Source organism: Leucopleurus acutus, assembly GCF_964270905.1.
Source record: "Leucopleurus acutus genome assembly, chromosome: 20".
Classification (NCBI taxonomy): Eukaryota; Metazoa; Chordata; class Mammalia; order Artiodactyla; family Delphinidae; genus Leucopleurus; species Leucopleurus acutus.
In genome coordinates this window covers 49,436,741-49,458,768 of record NC_139162.1, presented here as the reverse complement: position 1 = coordinate 49,458,768, position 22,028 = coordinate 49,436,741, and the positions used below count along the sequence as shown (strand labels likewise).

Genomic DNA, 22,028 nt, shown 5'->3' with positions numbered 1-22,028 from the left:
CGGAAGAACCTCTGCCTGTGACTCCTCAGGAAAAGTGAAGGGACGCCGGTCATGAGTTATTCTTCTGAACGACGAATCACTGAGGCTTCCCCCACTCCCACCAGCCTTGCAGCAACTCAGAGGGTCCGAGGGAGCGCAGAGCACGTCGAGGGTGGAAGCAGTAACTTTCCCAGCAGCGCATGCCCATCCAGCAGAGACGACGTTGCCAATGGTGATGTCAAGCTCCATCTGTCCCGGAGCCACACCAATGCCAGGGGCCACTCTAGGACTAGCTCCTCTGGAAGGGAAGGGGGCTGCCACCCGCCTCACTCCAACCAGCCTGGTCTACGAGGCTGGGCCTTTGCCTGGGCAGCCCCTCTGCCTGTCCCTGCCAGAGCTGAGGGGGGCTGAGGTGATCCCCAGGTGGTGTGTTTGGGTTTGCACCTTCAGAAGCACACGCCAGGGCGGGCTGCGCATAGAACCCGGTGAGGATGCGCAGGGACACTCCAGGCAGATCCCCCGGGGAAGGGAAACCCACCACCTCGCAGTCCCTGCCCTTCAGACAGGCGGGCACGTAAGGAGCTCATGGTGACCGTGGCAAGGAACAGGCTGGGCTCTGGCCCTTTTTGTCTCCATTGTCTGTCCCTGCACTGGGACTGAATCGCCCAATACCTGCCCCAGGGTGAGGCCCCCTGACTCAGCCCTGCAACGGGCTCACCCCATCCTCCCCGTCACTGCCCCCCCCAGCCCTAACCTTGTTTGCTCCTGCCTCTGGGTCCGCGGCTCAGAGAGCTCCCCCGCCCCCAGCTCTCCCGAACCTGTTATTCGGGTCTCAGCTCAGAGGTCACCTCCTCTGAGAAGCCTTCTCTGGCCCCCTTTTTTTTTTAAACAGGCCAAGAGTGAGTTTGCTAGCCTAGGGTCTCCGGCCCCTTTCTGAAGCAGCGCTCCGCCACACCCATCATCCCCACCACTCCCTCCGCGTCCTCCCGGGGCTCACCCGATCTGCGCCTTCCGCCTGCCCACTCTCCGTCCTCGACCAAGGGCTCCCTGAGCCTAGGGACACCCCTGCAGTGAAGGAATGAGAAGACTTGCTCGGTGAGCCCAGCAAAGCCTCCCTTCCCTTCTCCCCAGAGCACCACGCGCCAGAGGCAGGGAACCACACTGTGCACAGGACAGGAGGCCCCTCCGGAGAGGCTGGGATGGCCAGTCCTTTCCTCTCAGGCCCTGCGCCTGCTAAGGGGCCGTGATGCCCACAGCTTCCGGGGTGACAAGAGTGGTCTTCCCTGCCCCCTCCTGGGAGGGAGGCATCACGCCTTGGGGAGCCGGTACCACCACCACGCGCTGCAGGATGGCCAGCTGCAGGGGTCGGGCTGGGCTTACACCCCCAACCAGGAAGAGGGAGGACCTGCCCACTCCACCGGCCTGCACCCTCACACCTCCATCCGGACCCTCCAAGCTGCCTGGCCCAGCTGAAGATCCTGTTACAGAAACACGTGCAGTCAGGAGGTGCCTGCAGCTTTCCAAGTCACATGTGCCTTACCCAGGCCCACCAGGGAGCCTCACACTCAGTAGGAGTCTGATAAAGCCAACAGTGCTCGAGGGTGAGGGGGGGAGTCAAGGCTTCAATCCCTGGGTCCCCAGTTGCACAGGGCGCACTAAGGACCCGAGAGCCAGCTGTGTGACAGGTAACTAACTTTTAGTTCTCAAGTGTTACTACTAACAACTGCAAACACATAGCACTTTGCTAGTGTATTACTTCACTTACTGCTTTTTTTTAAAATTTATTCTATTTTAATTTAATTTACTTTTTTTTTTGGCTGCGTTGGGTCTTTGTCGCTCTGCGTGGACTTTCTCTAGTTGCGGCGAGCGGGGGCTACTCTTTGTTGTGGTGCGCGGCTTCTCACTGCGGTGGTTTCTCTCGCTGCGGAGCACCACGGGCTCTAGGCACGCGGGCTCAGTAGTTGTGGCTCGCGGGCTCTAGAGCACAGGCTCAGTAGTTGTGGCGCACGGGCTTAGTTGCTCCGCGGCATGTGGGATCTTCCCGGAGCAGGGCTCGAACCCGTGTTCCCTGCATTGGCAGGCGGATTCATAACCACTGAACCACCAGGGAAGTCCCCACTTACTGCTTTTAACAACCCAGTGAGGTAGGATTTACTCCCCATGTGAAAAATACACCTGAAGCAGGAGAAGTTAAGGAGCCTGCCCAAGGCCACAGAGCCAGTGAGGGAGGAGCTGGGATTCAGGTCTAAGCAGTCTGGCTCCACAGTCTGCTCTTAACCAAACCTGACCACCTTTCCGTCCACAGCCACTGTTTGGGGTACGATATCCCTCCCCCACCCTTTCCAGAAGAGGGAACCAACCGAGGCCCAGGGAGGTGGAGGACTTGCCAAGGACAAACAGCCCGGACAGAGACGAGCGCAGACAGGCCTGGGTCTGGAGTCCAACTCATCAGGTTCGGAGAGGGGGTGGGACAGTCCGAGGTGTTTGATGTTCTTACCTAAGCCGCGTACTGGCCCACCGGCCCCACCACGTTCTTCTCTGCCCCGGCCCTGGGCTCGTGTCCTCCCACCCCCTTGTGTGGGGTGTGTCGGCAGCCTGGCTGATTTGTCTCTCTCAACTCCCCTTCTGGACCGCGAGCCCATGAGGAGGGGCCACGTTTCCCTTGGCCCTGCTGCATCCCCGGCACAGGTCCAGGCACAGAGCTCAACACTGGCTGACACCTGAACCACCAAGGAAACACGTCCAACCCTGGGTGGGTGGAGCCTAACGACACCCACCCAACACAAGTGTCCAAGACTGTGCCTCTGACTGAGGGCTTTCTTCTGGGGTGTGTGTGTGTGTGTGTGTCTGTGTGTGTGTGTGTCTGTGTGTGTGTGTGTCTGTGTGTGTGTGTCTGTGTGTGTGTGTGTGTGTGTCTCTCTGTGTGTGTGTGTCTCGGGAGGTCCGCTGAGGCCTCCATGAGCCTCCAGCTGGAAGGAGCTTCCCAAAGAGACGTGTACATCTGAGGACACTGGTGACTTTCTGCCTCGTGGCACGAACCTGCCTTCTCAACACAGAACAGTGTGGCCGATGCCGGAGGGCGTGGCCTCTGGAGGCAGACTGTGCGTTCGGCGGTGCCTGTGGAGCCCAGGCCCCCTTCTCTGAGAGCTGTCCCCAAGCCCCCACGAGGGTGAGCCTGGCCCTCTCGGGCCCCATTTGACAGGAAGGATATGGGATCTTTTGCTCAGCCTGCATGCGCCTCCTGCGCCAGGGACTTGGACTGGGCAGTCCTGTCCTGACCACCAGGACGGCCAAACTATTGGCTCGTGAGCAGACAGAAAGAGGAACACATCAGCAGTGCCTGTGGCCCAAAGAGCTGGAAGCAGTTCTGGTTCCCGTCGGCTTTCAGGCACCCACCTCCTCCCCCGGGCCCGGGAACTGGCAGAGGCCCCTGTGCCCTTCCAGTGAACACTCTCATTTACCTCACATGGCCCCAAGTGGATGATTCTGGCCTTGACAACTTAAACAGATCCTAACCGCTACAGGAGAAGGCCCTCATCTCTTTACGGTCGAGTCTCCTCTTCTGGAAAATGGAGCCAATGAAACACACACACACACACACACACACACACACACACACACACACACACACACGCTTCTGGAAGCAGTCACTGAGATCACTCGTGTGAAGCGTCTGGCATCAGGCTGGTGTGTAGTTAACCTGCAGTCACCATCAGCAGCGGCGCACAGCCGGACGCCTCGGCAGCACCGCCGAGAGCGGACGCAGGACGAGAACAGGGCAAACAAAGTGCTCAGCTCCACCCGGAGCTTCCCCAAGCATCTGGCTACAAACCAGCTGCCTCCACCTGTCCCCTGCCTCCTGGTCGCACCACTCTTGCTTGCCCGAAGACAAATATTTACCCAGGGCTGGGCACCCAAGGGCGCAGAAGTGAAGCCTTGGGGACAAATGAGGACCAACAAGAGCAGCAGGAGAAAAGGCCTCCAGGGAGCAGCCCGGCCGGGCCTCTCAGGTGTGGCGCGGGGCCACGCAGCGCTGCTCCTTAGTCATCCCGCCTGCAGCGGGCGGTGCTGCTCCCCACCCTGCAGGGGGCCCGAGAAGAATCAGGAGCGGGAGGGAAAGCTCTCAGCCTAGCGCTCCAGGCACCCGCTTGCTGCCACTGCGCCGCACAGGGTTGAAGGCAGCAGACTCCTGGGGGACGAGCCGGGAGAGCTGGACTCCACCCTCTGCGACTCACGGTCCCCCCTCATCTGTGAAGTGGGGCGACAATACCACCTATCCCGTGGGACGGGGTGCGCACAGGACCAGCTGGCGCACGGAGAGCACTCAGCGCTGCGCCCGGTACACAGCGGGCGCTCTGAGCACAGCAGCCACCACCGTCCCAGCTGGTACAGACCTACAGGCCCGAGACGGCCCTCGCAGCCCCGACTGCTCCTCCGGGACTCCTCGGCTCCTGCCTCGTCCACCTTTTGCAAGGCTTCGCACACCTCCCAGTCCTGCCCTCTTCAAAAGAACACCCACGGGCTTCCCTGGTGGCGCAGTGGTTGACAGTCCGCCTGCCGATGCGGGGGACACGGGTTCGTGCCCCGGTCCGGGAGGATCCCACATGCTGCAGAGCGGCTGGGCCCGTGAGCCATGGCCGCTGAGCCTGCGCGTCCGGAGCCTGTGCTCCGCAGCGGGAGAGGCCACAACAGTGAGAGGCCCACGTACGGCAAAAAAAAAAAAAAAAAAAAGAACACCCACACCAGCTCTAAGTCCCAGAGGGTTGGGCAGGCCTCCCGCTCCTCAGCGAGGCACTGCTGCCCAGCCCTCCCTGCTGTCCGAGGAGGGAGCAGCTGGGGCAGTGGCTTGTCTCTCAGCTGCCGAGGGCAGAGGCCACGGTCCCTCCTTCTGCCACGGGGCCAAGCACGGGTCCAGGCATCTTGTGTGCTCAGCCATCTGCGGAGGTGCTGGACTTTGGACCAGATGGGCCTGGGGCCCGAGTCTAACTCCAACAAGTACTGGATACTGGACTCCATTTCTCTCTCTTAATCCCACCTGCCTCAAGGGTCAGTGTCTCAGCAGTAACTAAACAGATCCTTCACAGCTGCTCTGCGCCCCCCCCCCAGGCGGTGATACTGTGAAAACGGTATCCAAAGCAGCTCTGATCCCTGTCTACACGGGGCTCCCAGTCCAGTGGGGGAGACAGACCCATTCCCAGACAGTGATGGCCCCGAGGGGGCAGGGCTAGGGTAGGAGAGCCCAGAAGAGCACCTAACCTGGTCCGGGGGTCAGGGAGGGCTTCCTGGAGGAGAGGCTACCTAACAAGCTGGTCATGTGAGCACAGGGTCTGTGAGTCTCACTCACCATTGCACCCTGGAACACAGCTGCACCTGGCACAGGGCAGGTGCTCCACGGGCATCTGCTGAAGGAAGGAAAGCGGGTAAGGAGACCCAGGGAGGATGAGTAGGAGCTAGCCAAGTACAGGAGGGAATATCCAATCGAGAGGGCTGGGCACGATCACGTAACGCTGCACAGCTCCAACTACAACCAGCAATTCCACTCCAAGGTCTGTACTCTGGCGAAATTCTTGCTCACACCCCAGGTGACGTGTACACGAAAGTTCACAGCTGTACCGGTTTGTAATACTGAAAGCCAGAAGCAGCCCAAAGGTCCACCAACGGCACAACGGGCAATCTAAGACACAGTCACACAATGGAAAACTCTAGAGCATCTACATGGATGGAACTGGGACACTAACGCTGAGAGGAAAGGCAAGCCCCAGGAGTCCACTCACGACACAATGCCGCTTTTATAACACTCAAAAGCAAGCTAAACCAAACACCTTATTTTTCAGCATGCACGCATAGGTGATAAAACTTAAAAAAAAAAAAAAAAAAGAGGCATGACATTCACAGTATGCGTCGTAGTAGTCACAGGGCTCTGTGCTCCACCCACGCACCCAGAGATAGAGGTAAGTCAATGGCAATGCTCTCAGCCGTAAATTGGGAGGCTCAGAGGTGTTCATTATACTACACTTGAACTTACGCGTATGTTACATATGCAGTTCATATGCCAAGGAAAGAATTTAATAACAATGATTTTAAAAGCAGGGAGAGGGAGGGACTTCCCTGGCGGTCCAATGGTTAGGACGCCGTGCTTCCAGTGCAGGGGGCATGGGTTCGATCCCTGGTTGGGGAACTAAGATCCCGCAAGCTACCTGGCATGGCCAAAAAAAAAATAGCAGGAGGAGGGAGAAGAGTGTTGCAGGGGAGGGAACAGCACGTGCAAAGTCTCAGAGGAAAGAGAACTGAGGCGCCTCTGGGGAACTGAAGGTCGCTGTCAGGGTCAAATAAGGCAAACGGGCAAGGGACCCAGCATGGGGCTGGGGGCATCGAGGTGCTTGAAAAGGGTCTGCAAGACACTCAGGGGCTCCCTGCTTCCCATCACTGCCACCCACTGAAGTCCTAGGTACCAAGCTCGACAGGCCAAGCTCGGGGAAGGGGACCTCTGAGAAAGCCAGTGCCCTGCCAGAACCAGCTGGGCTATTTCAGGCTGCCCACCTCAGGCTTCCGGGCAGAAGCGCCAGATGGCCAGCTGGACTCGGAGGCACTGCGGAGTTTGAGTTTGGAATTTTAAAATCAAGTAACTGTGAGCTGTTTACTGGTCCAGCAAAGGCTCCAGGGATGGACACTGGGTGCCTGGAACTTCTCATTGCCCAACCTGACTTTCCTCCTCTATGAAAGGTAACACCACTTACCCTCACGAGGTCTGTCTGGGAACTAAAGGACGCATCATTCTTTACCTAACGATCTGGGCTGGGCAGACAACAGAGAGCAAAACAGATCTGCGTCCCTGCCCTTGGGCAGTAATTACTAGGAAGGCAAATAATCACACAGATAAAAATGACAAATTATAAGAAAGAAAACACTCTTATAGGGCAGAGGCGATGATCATTTAGGTTGGAGGGAGTCATTGGGCAAGACCTGTAAGAGAGAGGAACATTTAGGCTGAGACCTAAAAGACCAGTAAGAGTCAGAAACCCATTCCTTCCTTCCTATATTTTTCGAGTGCCTGTTCTGTGCCAGGCGCTGTTCTAGATGCCAGGGCTGCGGCAGTGACCACAGCGCTAGAACGTCCCCTCCAAGTTGCTTACACTGGAGGAGGCAGGCACAAGACAGTCAGCAGATGCACAAAAGTCGTGGAGAGTCTCCCAGGCAGAGGCAAGAGCCAGCGCAGAGGCCTGGCACGTGCGTGCTGGAAGAGCTGGGGTATAGGTTCCCGGGGACTCATGAAGGCTGCAGCGGAGGCAGATGGATGTGCCCAGGGCCCGGGCTGCTTCCCCCTCCTCTGCGCTCTCCGTTGTGGAGCCAGTGAAAGAGCAAAGGGGAAAGTGATTCTTTCTAAGGAGGCTCCCCGCCTCCACCTTTCCAGCAGGCAAACCATAAATGAGGAAAAATATATCTGCATTATGAAATCCCAAACACTCAATATCTGAAATAGACATAGAATGCTTACAAAAAGTCCCAAAACAAAAATGGGCACAGGGCATGAGGAAGCAACTCTGGGAAGTATGTAACTAACATGGTAACGTTAAACAGGTTAACTACTAGTTAAGGAATGCTCATTAAAGGCTTCCCTGGTGGCTCAGTGGTTAAAATCCACCTGCCAGGGCTTCCCTGGTGGCGCAGTGGTTGGGAGTGCGCCTGCCGATGCAGGGGACAGGTTCGTGCCCCGGTCCGGGAAGATCCCACATGCCGCAGAGCAACTAAGCCCATGCGCCACAACTACTGAAGCTGGTGCACCTAGAGCCCGTGCTCCACAACAAGAGAAGTCACCACGATGAGAAGCCTGCGCACCGCAACGAAGACCCAATGCAGCCAAAATCTAATTAACTGATTAATTAATTAATTTTAAAAAAGGAATGCTCATTAAAACAAAATACCATCTTGGCATCAAGACACCCAAATGCAAGTATTATTCATTTATTCATTCTTTCCAAAAAAAAAAAAAAATCAAGAGATACAACCAAGTCCCTCAAGGCTTCCAGTCCTGTGTGGGCACAGACAGTACATGAGACTTCAAAGGTTCCTACCCTCTGACCTGGTAAAACCACCTTCTAAGAATTTCTTCCGAGAAAGCTACCCGTGAGGAACAGAAAGATTTATGGACAAGGCCGAACGTCACTGCATTATTCATGCAGCTGAAAACTGGAAAGGACCTAAATGCTCAGCAACGCGGAAATGGCTGGAACAAATGGCAACGGCCTGATGATGACAATGGATTGTAATCATGCTTCGTAAAAAATGGAAAATGAAGCAAAAATGCAGGACATTCAACCGTATACACAGGCTCCAGCCAGTTTTATTTTTATGCATCTGTGGCAGTGTATGGAGCCAAAGAAAAGAGATGGGAAGGAAGTGCTCTGGCATTTCACGCTGACGACATTCATGCACATGTGGTGCGTGTCGTTTCCGATAACAGTCTTGCATCTAGAATATATATAGAACTCTCACAGCTCAACCAGAAGACAAATGATCCAATTTTAAAACGGGCAAGGGATCTGAATAGACATTTCCCTCAAGGAGATATACAAGGGCCCAAGAAGCGAGTGAAAAGATGCTCCACATCATCGGCTGTCAGGGAAATGCAGATCCAAAGCACAATGAGACACCACTTCATACCCTCTGGGGTGGCTAACGACAAGGATGTGGCGTGGCGGGAGCGGAATCCTCATTCAACGGAGGGGCATGATCAGTGGGGCGGTTGCTCAAATGGTTAGAGTCACCAGATGCCCGAGCAGTTTCACTCCTAGAAACGTGAAAGTGTGCAGCCACGCAAAAACCTGAACGTGAATACCCAGAGCAGCATTATTCATGACAGCCGGAAAGTGGAAACAACCCAAATGGACATCGAAGGATGAAGAGAGCAGTACATCCATACGACAGAACATTCTTCAGCAGGAACAAGGAATGAACTACAGACACAGGCACAACGTGGGTGAACTCTGTAAACACTAAGCTCAGTGAAAGAAGACAGACACAAGAGTCCACGTATTGCATGACTGCATTTATAGGAAATGTCCAGAAGCTAAGGAGACAGAAAGCCAATCAGCGGTGGCCTGAGGGGGTGGGGGAGGGGCGCTGGCGTTGCCGGGTACAGGGTTTCTTTGGGGGGCAATGAAAATGTTCTAAAATTGACTGTGATGACAGATGTACAATTCTGTGAAAAACTGAACTGTTCCCTTTACACTGGTGAAATGTACGTGAATTACATCTCAGTAGAGCTTTTTAAAAAATTCCAGATGGTAAGATTAAGAAGTGATTTTCATTTTCTCCTTTAGACTTTCCATCTCTTTCTCTTTTTTTTTTTTTTTTTTACAGTGAACATACCTTACTTTTAAAGTCAGAAAAGAAGCAAAGTAGTATGAGCTTCCAGGGTGACTGCATGCCCTTCTCCCCCAGCTCCCCTCACCAGCTCCAGGAAGGGGGCGAGGAGAAAACTGAGCCACGCGCAGCGCAAGCTCGCTCAGCTGCCCAGTGGGCTGGAGGGAGAATCTCCATTTCCCCAGAGCCCATACACTTCCTATTAATAATAACGTCACACAGCAAGTCGGGGCGGGGAACCCAGGTTCACAACGAGGCAGGTCTCTTCACTTGCCCACCCCTAGGATGTGTCACTCCGCCCCTCAAAGCTACAGAGGTGGCCGAGAGCGGCAGAAGCCATCCTGAATGCCAGGCCAGCCCTCTCCAGCCTGCCGTCTCACTTAGAAAACAAGGAGGTTATCCCTCCACACCTGATAACCGGGATGCTGGGAACAGGGAAGGGGCCTGTGCCAGCCCGGGATTCTCACAGCTGGGTGGTCAGTGAGCACAGGCGTTTCGACCCAACAGCTGGTGGCGGCACAGTAAGCCAGGTGGCCCTGCCTCCCCCACTGCGCTCACCGGCCTGGGAGGTCTTCCCCCAGGACCAGACAGGGTCAGGTTGCTGTCAGGAGTGGGAGCTCTAAGCAGGGCTCCACAGAGGGCTCTGTCTCTGGGCTCTGCCAGTACCCACACCCCAACTCTATCCTAATGGAACAACGCTCACTGAGCACCTGCTCTGCGCCTGGAGCTGCACTGGGGACACAGCAGTGGCCAAGACAGCCCAGCCCTGCCCTCCTGGGGCTCAAAGTCCAGTGGGAAGACAGAGATAGGGCAGGAAAGCCTAGGGAAGCTCAGACCCCGAGGGCCGAGCCCAGGCCCAGCAGGAAGAAGACCCCCCGAGCCCCACCCCCCGAGGAATGCAGCACTTTCTAGTCACTGTGATCAAAGTAGGGAGAGCTGGGTCAGGAAGCAAGACCCCAGGGAACAAAGGGGTTTACAGGACAAGGAGGAGATGGAGGAAAAGGAGAGAGGATGGAGGCCTGAGCTGGGGGGCCGGAGGCCAGACACCACTGACATCCCCACCTCCTCCTGCGACACACCTTGTTGCTGGTGGGGCAGGGGATCAGGTCGCCCGCCACAAAGGTAGAAAGGCACACCAAGTCACCAGAACCTGGGCTCTCTTGCCCCGCCCCAACCCCCATGACGAGCAGGAGGTCCTGGCACTCAGTTCCCTCAACGGTGGGGACGACCTATGGACAGAGACAGGGAAACACACACAGTGGGAAAAGGCCTCAGACACCACCTTGCTGCACAGAAAGGGCAGTGCCGTGGCCTACAACCCACAGCAAGGCCACAGCAGAAGTGGGTCTGCAACCCCAGACGTGCACTCCCGCACTCCACTGGGCTGGCTAGCTTGGGGGTCTGGCAGACCCGGCAGGGGCGCTCGGTGCCCTCCTCCTCTCTTCAGACTTCCTTTTCTGGCCCTGGGCTACGTGAGGGCGGGGCCCATCTACTACCTGAGGCCCAGCATCCCACTGCGCTTCCTTCTCCACCTACCATACAAGCTCCTGCTCGGGGCCAGGCTCAGTGCCACGTGCTGTGGGCACCAGGGGATACAGTGGCACCGAACCCAACCCACCCCTGCCTTCACGATGCTTACAGTCAAGCGGGCAAGAGAGAACATCCGCAGGCCTGCAGACAAACAGATCGCTGACGCCTCCTGGCGGGAACCTATTTCGTGCGCCAGGAAAGAAGGGTTTGCTGGTACCTGAAGGACAAGCTAGAGCTGTGACAGCAAGGCAGGCCTTCCAGGACACGAGGTGGGGAGCTCCTCGCATGTAGGAACTGAAAAGAAGCCACGGCACTTGAACCCAGAGAGGACATGGGGAAGGGAGAGCCCAGTCGTGGTCAGCGACGGCGGCGGGGACCGGCCTCCTAAGCTGTTTTAGGGATTCTGCATGGGGTGTGAAAGGCGGTGGGGGGGAAGTGGGCCATTAGTGCGACTGGAAGCTGGGGAGTAACAAGGTCCGCTTTTTCGGGAATGGAGAAGGGGCACGAGAGGGCAGGGAGAGCAGTCAGGACTCCTCCACCTGGCTCACAGCAGAGCGAGGTGGAGGCAAGGAATGAATGAATGCATGAATGAATGTATGGAAGCATGAACAAATGACCCAATGAACACCTTCCTCGGCCCTGCTCTCTTTTGGGCCCCGAGGCGCTGGCCTGGGGCACTCGTTAGCAGACCCACTTTGCTCAGAGTCCCTGTGGTGCCTGGGTGTGTTCGGTGGTTTGCCTCCTCCAGGGAGCCAGACGGACAAGATGTCGTCCCTCACGGCGCTGCTGGGTCCAGTGAGGGGAGATGGACCCAAACAAATAACAACAGCGTGAGGAGGTGTCACGGGAACCTGGAAGAGCAGAGCCGCACTCTGTGTGGGGACGACCTGCGCGCCAGTGCAGGAAGGCTGAGCACAGGGAACCAGGATCTTGGGTCAGGACCGAGGAGGACAGACACCAGCTTGGGAAGGGCCCCCACCAGGTTCAGGGGCGTGGCCTCTACCCTGTGGTGACGAAGGAGCCCTTGGAGGCTTTTCGGGAGCAGAGGATGAGCCCTGTGCCTTCTGGTTCAAACAGGCTCCTTCCCTTACTATCTGTGTGGCCTTCGCACCCGCACCCGTGAGCCTCAGCTTTCCCTTCTGGCTGCTGTGAAGAGCTTAGATCACCACCATCGTCATCACCATCCCAAAGCATGACCTTCCGCAGGGTCACTTCCCTGGCGTTTGCTTTCATCTTCCGGCAGTCCCACCCTTCCTCCCTCCCACCAGCCCTGTTGCTCTGAGGAACCCAGTGAGTTCAGCTGGGAAGGTGCTTTGCTTTGCACAAAGGGGAGGGCTGCCCAGAACACGAGCAGCTCTCCCACTACACTGCTGATGGCAGCTGGCAGGAGACTAAGGCTGTGGAGAGACGGAGGGGTGGGCGTGAAGGTGGCACACGAGTCAGACCCCAACGGGTTCCAAGAGGGGCCCGCCCACCCGACTGGGGAGGACATCCCAGATGGGATCCAACAAGGCCTCCGCAGAATCAGACCACAGGGCTCCCACCCCAGGCTTCCGCTGGAAAGGGAGAGGGTGTCAGGCAAGTGACATGAGCCGAACGGCTGCCAGCAGACACTTCCAAGCTGCCACCCCCACCCTGAGGCAACGGCTCCACAGCAGTTGCAGAAAGTAAGGCAGGGGGTGAGAATAACTTTACAGAGTGCCCACTGTGTACCTCCATCCACCGCCGATCCATCCACATGAGGGCCTGCGGAGCGCCAGGCACCACGAGAAGTTCTGGGGACCCAGAGGGAAGCCAAAGCAAGATGGGCTCTGCCTTCGTGGAACTGCCTTCCCAACAGGGGGGGAAACAACCAAAGCATGATGGCTGTCAATCACTCCTGTGGCCACCTGGCCTCGGAACCGCCTTTCTGGAACACGGGACCCCCTCCATCTCTCCCACACCAACTGAAAACGCCAGACCCCAGCCTCCTGTTGCAGCTCTAGCCTGCAAAGCCCCCCGAAGAGGGGGCTGCCCTAACACGAGCAGCACCGGGGCCAGGGTGGGCAGTGACGGTGGCAGCCCGGAAGCGGTGACGTCCAGGACCCAGGGCATTCTCACCAGATCTGCTGGAGTTGGAGCGTGCTCCTGGCTGCGAGGGCCCCGGGCCTGGCTCCTCCCAGAGAGCCAGAAACCTTTGAAATAGACTCCTCGTCTGCCAAAATAGCTTCACGAATGAGCAAATTGTGACACAGGGAGGTTTGGGGACGTGCCTGAATTCCTGCAGCTGCATTCACAGCAGGCAGAGCGCTCGCCTATCCCATCCAGCCCAGGGTCACGGGACGGTCAGCCTGCTCTCAGAGAGGAGGGAGTCCGGGCAGGCTCACGAGGGACACGACCCCATTCAACTCTAACAAGCCCTTACTGAGTGCCCGCAGTAGCTGGTTACTGGGCCAGTCGCTTCCCAAGTTCCGAATAATCGAATCCTCAATCCCCATACAAATGGGGATACTGAGGCAGAGAAGCTGGGCGACCACCTCAGGGCAGAGCTGGACTGGCACCAGCACGCTCCAAAGCCCGAGCCCCAGGCTGCCTCTCCTGTTACCACCGCTTCACAGATACGGGAATGGGGTCCACTGGGGGCTCCACGGTCTCCTACTGGAAACTCTAGGACCACATATTCTAGAATTCAGAATTTCCTGGCTTTCAGAAAGGTGATAGGATACCTACTATTGAAATATTACGTAAGACCCCCAGCAGGGCCTGGGGCAGATTTGAGAGCTTTCTGGATCCGGGAAGTGGGGGACCTAAGGGGATTCTACAGGTGAGGCCAGTGGCTGAGGTCACACGGGGGAGGCAGTGTGAGCACCCAAGTGCACAGCGGCCACTGCCCACCACCTCACCCAAGGGCAGGAGGAACTAACGGGGGGCGGGGGCTGGAGCTCAGAGACCCAAGGAGGGAGCGGCTGGGGGAAACTGTCGCCTCGGAAGTGTTAGGGAGAGCACTGCAATGGCAAAACCTTCTGGGGGAGGGGGAGGTTCAGATAAATCTGGTGAATAAATGAAGAAGGCAAATGTCAGCTACTAGGGGCTTCCCTGGCGGCGCCGCGGCTAAGAAGCCGCCTGCCGATGCAGGGGACACAGGTTCCAGCCCCGGTCCGGGAAGACCCCACACGCCGCGGAGCAATGAAGCCCGCGCGCCCCAACTACTGAGCCTGCGCTCTAGAGCCCACGACCCACAACTACTGAAGCCCACGCGCTTAGAGCCCGTGCTCCGCAACAAGAGAAGCCACCGCAATGAGAAGCCCGCGCACTGCAACTAAAAGTAGTCCCCACGCGCCGCAACTAGAGAAAGCCCGCGCGCAGCAACGAAGACCCAATGCAGCCAAAAATAAATAAATAAATTAATTAATTAAATCTATTTTAAAAAAAAAAAGTCAGCTACTGGCCAGTGCAGGGCCACATGGAGCCAAGAGCCTACAGGCTCGTGGCCCATGGCTACCTCCCTGGTCCCCAGCCTCGGTCTCACCCTCTTCACGCCACACTCCCAGAAGGTTCTGTTAAAAACAGTAGGCATGCCCCACCTGCTGGCTCCCCGCCACCCTCAGGCTAACACAGCCTACAAGGCCCCACCTGGGTGGTCCCCCCCAGCCTTCTCCAGTCTCACCTCCGACCCTCCTGCCGCCAACTCCAGACTTCCGACTCCAGTAAGGTCAGCTTTTTTCTCTTCCCAGATGCTCCTCACTGGCTCTCTCTGCCTCCAACCCTTCGCACATACTTCCACTGCTCCTCAAGGGGCTAACTCCAGTGATTTCTTCAGGCCTGAGATGGCCCTTCCTCCAGGAAGCCACCTTTGCCCTGCCCGTCAGCCCTCAGCTCTTCCCAGTCAGGGTCCTGGGCACCCCGGTTGCATTAGAACTGTTTACTGTGGGTCTCCCTCACTCAACTGTGACCTCCATGGAGGCGGGCCCGGGCCTGTCTTCTTCCCAGACCCCTAACACTCGCATTCACTAAATGACAGGCTGCTCACGCATTCGGCCGGGAGGTACTGAGCGCCTACCATGTACCGACACTGTGTAGCACGCGAGGAACTTGGGCCAAGGGTCAGGATAAGGACCCGATGGGGAGGACAGGGAAGCTGCGTGAACCTGCCAGGCCTCCGAAGCTGTCCAAGAACGACGGCGAGCCCCTCCTGAGTGCCAGCCAGCTGGGCCCTTCACTCAGTCTGCTTCTCATCCCTCCACTACCCGGCGAGGCTGGAATCGTCATCTCCGTCTTACAAACGGTCATGGGTTCAGGATGAAGAAACTATACAGCATGCAAAACTGGACGCAGCAACCTGCCGAAGCTCACACAGCCTCACACAGCCGGGACACAGGGACAGAGAGCGCAGGCCCCGCAGCCAGACTGCCTGGGTTTGAATCCCAGCTCCCCGCCGCCTAGCTTTGTGACGACCTCAGGCAAGTGACCTCGCCTCTCTGTGCTTCTATTTCCTCATCGACAAACCGGAAAGAATAGCACCTACCTCCCGGGTAGCTGGGAGATGTAACAGAGATACAGACTCAACCCAGCAATGGGCACGTGGGAGCAGTGAGCGGTGACTGCTAGGGTCACCCGGAGAGCAGGGACTTCGGCCTGGGCCCCTCTATGCTCGACCGCAGCAGGCTGCCCGCCCAAATCACATTTCTGCAGTTCCCGCAAGTCCGACACTTCAATTCGCTCTAAAACAAGTCCATGAGGCCAATCCCGGCCAACCCCCGAACTGAGGTCTGGAAGGCAGCCCTGGGACTGAGTGCTGAGTGGCTGAGCTGAATCAAGGGCCCTCAGCAGAAGGACAGCCAAACCTGGCCGTCAGGGGAGCTTTCTAGAAACACAGATTCCTGGCCTCCATTCCCAGAAGCTGCCTCAGTCACGGCCAGTTCAGCCCCAAGCGCCTGGCTCCATGCTTCTTAATACTTTTGCAGCCAAACGCCTGTGAGAGACAGGAGACGCCTGGCTCCCAGTAACATGCGCTCACACCCCAGACGACCCCCCCGGATGACCATGTGCCGAGCGCCCGCGGTGAGGGGACCCCACGGGGCCCGAGAGCTCCTCCTCGGGGCGCTGAGGGAGAGCCCCGTCCGGGCACAGGCCAGTCAAGTCCTCCCAGAAGCTTTCTCCCAAATGCCACGGCGGCACATGAGATCCGACGGAAAGCCTTACTCTCCTGCCACTCATCACCCCGGCTGGTGCCCCGAGCCCTCCTGGGCGCCAGGCAGAGGTCACAGAGGTGACTCTCGTGGTCTTCGCCCTTGAAGAGGGAAACACGATGAGAAAGCGCAGCGGGTGTAGGAAGGAGGGTGGCCCACCTGAGCCCCAGGGCGCAGAGGGCCCAGCCTGGCGAAGCAGGCGCTCCCCACACAGGCCCGTCCACACAGTCGGGTCCCCACGGGGCAGAGGGCCGGGGAGCCGGGCCATTTTACAGAGGGGAGGGGCTCAGGGGGCAGCCGTAACTTGTCGACAGTCACGGCCAGCGGCTGAGAGGCTGCAGGTAATGCTTTGAGCTCGACTCTTGGTGCCCTTGCTGCCTCTCAGGCTGGGGGAGGGCCGAGACAGGCTGATTGAGTTTCAGCTCAGAGAGACCGGGCAACTTGCCCAGAGTCACCCATCTTGTAACGGGCAGGATCATCCCTGTCAGGGACGTCGGGGCACCCGTCTCGGAGGAGTAGGCCTCTGAAGGACAGACAGCAGGGTTCTGACGAGGGAGACGCTAGGGGAGACAGTAATGCACTGAGGGCGCGCGCAGCGGGGGGGGGGGGGGGGGGGGGGTGCGGGGAGGCTGGCAACGACCGGAATAACGAGGGGGACACCCACCGAGTGCTTGCTGTTGACGCTGTTATCTCACTTAATCCTCACCGCCCTGTGAGGAGGTACTAATGTCAGCTGTATTTTATAGAGAGAAAAATCACAATTGCCCAAAATCACACGGCAGAGTCTACGTGCCAACACCGGCAGTAGGAGGTGAGGTTGGGCCCACATGGAAATCCGGGCGAAAGCATCAAAGCCGCCCCCCAAGACCCCACTCCCTCCGCCCCAGCAAGACCACCCACCACTTAGGCTAAAACGAGCCATTAACTAGTAAGAGAGCCTCTTCCCACCACTGACAGGTACCTTCTCACCAGTCCAACCAGTTTCAAGGACTAAATTTGCAGCACGGGTTTCAATGAGAACAAACAGTAAGGCATTTATTTCCATCCTCTCTGATCGTCATTTAAGAACATCATGGCCTGTGTACATATAGCTGTTTCACTTTGTTATAAAGCAGAAACTAACACACCACTGTAAAGCAATTATACTCCAATAAAGATGTTAAAAAAAAAAAATCGTGGCCACTGTCCCCACCACCCCTCCCCCCTCCCCCCCCAGCCTCGAAGCTTGGGCAGCTAGAGGTGGGCACGTTCCGGCCCCCTGCACCTTGCAGACACCTCCACTTCACATGAGGAACTTCCTGGTGGGCACAACTCCCCTACCCCCACTCCAGGACAGACTCCGCAGGCTGGAGGTCAGGGAGCAGGGAATGAGTCATGGGCGGGACTAGAGGGAGGGGAGACAGCCTCCCAGACCGCAGCCGGTGTCATGTGCTCTCCCGATGCCTGCCTCGCAAACCCCATGTCTCCTCCCCACGCGGCATTCAGCTGGGACTGGGGAGACAGCTGAGCCTCAGGTCATTCTTGCAGTTTGGTCTGAAGAGTTCCTGGTACACAACCGGCCCTGGTCCTCAGAGGAGCTGGGAACGCAGGGCCTGCCGCCACGGGACTGGGGGGCGGGGGCGTGCACCAGGCCAGCCCCTCCTCCACCGGCATCCACTTCCACCCCCCACAGGGAGAGTGGAGCGCACCCTGTGCCCAGCCTGGCAGTACTGAGGCAGCCTCCTCCCCAGCTTCACGTCCCTTCCACTCGCAACCGGCTTGCCACAGAGACCCTGCCTTCCCCACCAGGTCCATGCCCTCCATTCAGATATCCTGGGCGGTCAGCAGGGCAGGGATCACAATTTCACAGATGAGGAGACAGACAAGCTCAGCAAGAATAAGTGCCTTGCTGGGGCCGCAGCATATGCTGCGGCCAGGGCTGGCGTGGAGGCGCACCCCGGCTAGAGGGGCCCCAAGGATGGCCTGGCCTCACCCCTTCCAAAACGGCTGCACACACGCCCCTGGCGTTCATTCAACCACGATAACTGTTGTGTCTTTCGAGGGGCTGGGTAGAAACGAGGACAGACAGTGTCTATTCCCCGATTCCAGCGGGGGAAAGAGACCACCGAAACGAAATAAACGTGCATGGTAACAGGAGATGGCCTTTAGTGCAATGAGAAAATAAGCAGGCCCCTGGCACTGGGGGCAGGCGGGGACACTGTGTGACATGGGAGCCAGGGAAGGCCCTTCTGAGTGCTGGGCCGGGTTGACCCTCTGTAGGCCTGAGACCCTCCTGCACCATCTCCCTCCTTCAGATGTCTGGTCTCCAGGAATCCCCCAACACGTGACCTCTGACAGGGCCTGATGGGGCTCTTGCCTTAGGCAGACACCCCCAGAGGCCCCCACCCAGCTGGGCCACCGCCTAGTCTCAGTCCCAGCCCTCCTCCACCGCAGTCAGAGGCTGTGTCAGGGCCTGGCTGAGCGCTCCTCCCAGGGCAAGGCCCTGCTGAAAGGGCGCCCTGTGCTGGCCCCGAATTCCTCTAGTGGCTCCCAGCTCCCAGCTCCCAGCTCCTGCACCTTGGCCCAGGCAACTTCTCCAACTCTGCGATGGAGAACAGCTTCTGAAGGACCTCTCTTGCAATTCAGATCCGCCAACTCCTCCCTCACCCTTGGCCTTGGGGTCGTGTCACCACAGCAGGCCCCAGAATGACTCCTTCCTCACGCTTCCCACTAGGGCCACAGCTCAAATGACACCCCCTGTGCTTTCCCACAGTTTACAGACCAACTCCAACAGACGTCCTGCCCCTCCTCCAAGTCTGGCCGGCTCCTCCCTGAAGCCCCCAGCCAAGATCCTTGGCTCTCTCAACTAGGCAGTCCCTTGGCCCGACTTGCCACGGCCTGGGGGGCGAGCCTCCACCTCCCTCAGTCCCAGGCCAGCCCACCCCTCCACTGTCCTCCTCAGGCACTGCCAGGCCCGCCAAATCCCACCATCCAAACTCACCAACTTCACCAACGACCCCTCCTCTGCCTGGGGCCCAAGGTCCCCCAACTCCTTCCCTGTCAGGTCAGTGGCAACCCCTCTCCCCGGCCCAGACAGACCAACTCTCCCAGCCGAAAAAATCGATCCATTTCTCCACGTCATCACCTCTCCACCTCAGACCCACCGACTCCTCCAGAGGGTGAGTCCACACCCGTCCTCGCCGCCCCTCCCTAAACTTCCAGGCATGAGAGACGCCCCCAGCCCGTGCGCTATCACCACCTCCACCCCTTACCGGGGGGGCAGACCAGTCACCGACCATCCTCATCCTCTCAACCCCTCCCAGCCAGACGCCAACTGACCCTCTTTCTCGACATCCTTCCCCCCCCCCCCGGGGGTTCCCCCTCCAAATTCCTTCACTGCATCTCCACAACTGCCCACAAGAGAAAAAACAACAACAAAAAAAACAAAACCGGACTGAATCTGCCTGGATAACAGCAGCTCTTATTTATGTGGCAGGAACTTACAAGGACTGTCTTATTTAATCCTCACGACTACTCCACAGTAGAAATTAGCACCTCCATTTGCAGAGAAAGAAACAGGAGGCTTAGAGAGGAAAAATGGCTTCCCCAAAGCCCAACAGCTGGTAACACACAGCTGTTCCCCTTCTGGGAACCTGCAGACCAGAAACTTTCCCCCACTCCCAACCCCTCCCCGCTCCAGAATCTCCAGCTACGCTAACGTCCACAAACGGAACACCTTCCCTTCCCCTCGCCCCGAGCCCACAATTGGACCACCGTTCTGGCCCTCTCCTGGAAGCCTGTGAAGCGGAAACATCCAGGTCCCAGCTCTGTGAACCAACTCCTCTAGGCTGGCCCCTAAAATGACCAGTAGCACCTAACATCTCCCCTAAGATGACCAACAATACCTGCGACTTTATGAAGGCTCACCCAGGCCAATCACTTTGCACACACAATCTTAGTCAGTCCTCTCTGAAACCCTGTGACGTAGTTTTCTCACCCCCTTACAGATGGGAAACGGAGGCTCCAAGGAGTTAGGTACCCAGCCTGAGGTTATGCTTCGGGTACATGGGAGTCAGGACTGAACTGGAGCACCGTCTCATCACCATCCTGCTCTGCCTCTCCAGGTCTTTCCCGCTTCCTGGACTGGATATCATGCTGTAGCCGAGGCCCATTCCAACTCTTCCCTTCCTCAGCCCCAGTCCCCCAAGCCCTCCAACCCAAAAGTGCCCGCCTATTCCTGGGACCAAGAGCGCAGGGACTGGGCTGGCTCCCAAGGCCAAGAATTTTAAATTAACCACCGTCTCTTGAACAATTAATGGCCAAGATGGCATTTATGGTGGTTCCCCGTGTGTTCAGCTTCCAGTTCCCACGTCTCCCACGCTCACATCAAAGCCACCAATTCCTCCACTGACCACAGACTAGCAACAGTTCCTCCTCTCTCCCCCGGGCCAACAGACCAACTTCTGTAGAGCCGGGGCCAGGCTGATCCCTCTCTTTGCGGGCTCCATCCCAGCAAGACTGCCAGACCTGGCCAGGACTCAACACTGCCAATCCACCCCTGAAGCAACTTTCCACCTTCCCAGCCCTATGGATAAAACACACTCTTCCAACTGCCCTTTCAGTTTCAACACTGAGCCGACCTTCTCCAGAGGACATACAGCCCGTGGACTTGCTCTCTCTCCCCACACCTCAAGCCACCAAAGTTCTTCAATGCTCTCACCTTCAACTGACCGGCAACTCCAATTCCCCAATGCTTCCTCAGGGGAAAGAAAAAAAAAACTACACCCTCCTAGAGCCAGGCTCCAAAGTTCCTCTGCTCCTGAGTGACTGACAGTGCTGTGCTTCCCTTTTTTGGGGGGGAGAGGAAAAGGAGGCACGCAGTGACTTTTCTTAAGGCCAAGACTGAATATCTCCTCTATCTTACCCACCCCCAAACTGACCACCAACTCTGCTACTTTTCTGGCAAGTTTGTTTACTTTGACTCCCTTTTCCCAGCCCCAGGATCTACTGACTGGTCTAGAGCCATCATCCAGGTTTATTCCTCTTCCTTCTTTCACCCAAGGAAGTGAACCACATGACCATCCCTTGCCCCGAGGCTTGCAGAACAGCAACTTAACCTTTCTGTCCCCATGGGCCCATCAAACTCCTCCAACTGCCCTTTCAGCGCCAATGTTGACCCACTCTTCCTCCCCTGACCGCTCTATCCTTCTCTGCGGAAACTATAAACTCAAAGGCTGCCGCCCTCCGAATCTCCCAAGCCACCAAACTTTCTTTGATTGCTCACCGTTTCAATTCCTAAACAGATCACCTTCAGCGTCCCTTGGCGGGGGGTGAGGGGGGGAGTAGCATAAACCAGCTACTTTTCACCTTCCCAACCCAACAGCCACCTCCTCTCTAACACTCTCCAGCTCTAAACTGACGACTGTCTCCTTAAATCATCATTAGGTGCAACTTATTGAGCTCCACCTCTGTGCTGGGGTCTGCACTGACTCCCAGGTCCCCCACCAGCCCGCCTCCACGCTCCAGCCGTAGCTACCGTGTCTCCACGGGTCTTTGGGTTCCACAGCTCCGGACACGATATCTTCGTCGGACGGGAATGTAACGCGCTTGGCCGCAGCCTTGAGGCGCCCGTCGGCCGGGGGCGATGCGGGGCTGGGAGACGGGGCCTCGGCGGGGGCCTCCTCGGCTTCGCCGTCCGCGCCCGGCTCGGGCGGCGCCTCCTGCGGCGGGACCTCCATCGCCGCCGCCACCTCCTCACGGGGGCCCTGGGGACATGCCCCGGGCCCCGGACTTGTCTCTCCGGGCCCTCCCGCCGTCCCGGGGCATGGGCTCAGCCACTGCTTCAGGCGCCGCCTCCGTCCGCTCTCCTGGTCGTCGTAGTCGTCGCCGCCCGGAGCTCGAGCGCGCCTCCCCCGAGCCCCGTGCGCGCCTGCTCGTTCGCAGCCGCACTTTCGTTAAGGGCCGGTGAGCCCGCCGAGTACCCAGAAAAGCAAAAAATCAATTTAAGTT

General features: G+C 57.8%; 1 protein-coding gene across 2 annotated transcripts in view; it reads right to left on the bottom strand.

Moving 5' to 3' along the window:
• Positions 1–21,882, bottom strand: part of PPP1R37 (protein phosphatase 1 regulatory subunit 37) — a 40,885-nt gene extending 19,003 nt beyond the window's left edge. For both annotated transcript variants that reach the window (XM_082862131.1, XM_082862132.1), the window contains exon 1: positions 21,556–21,882. In XM_082862131.1, the coding sequence (XP_082718257.1) occupies positions 21,556–21,757 (202 nt within the window). In that variant the 5' untranslated portion in view covers positions 21,758–21,882. The remainder of the gene's footprint in view (positions 1–21,555) is intronic.
• Between the last annotated feature and the right edge of the window lie 146 nt (positions 21,883–22,028).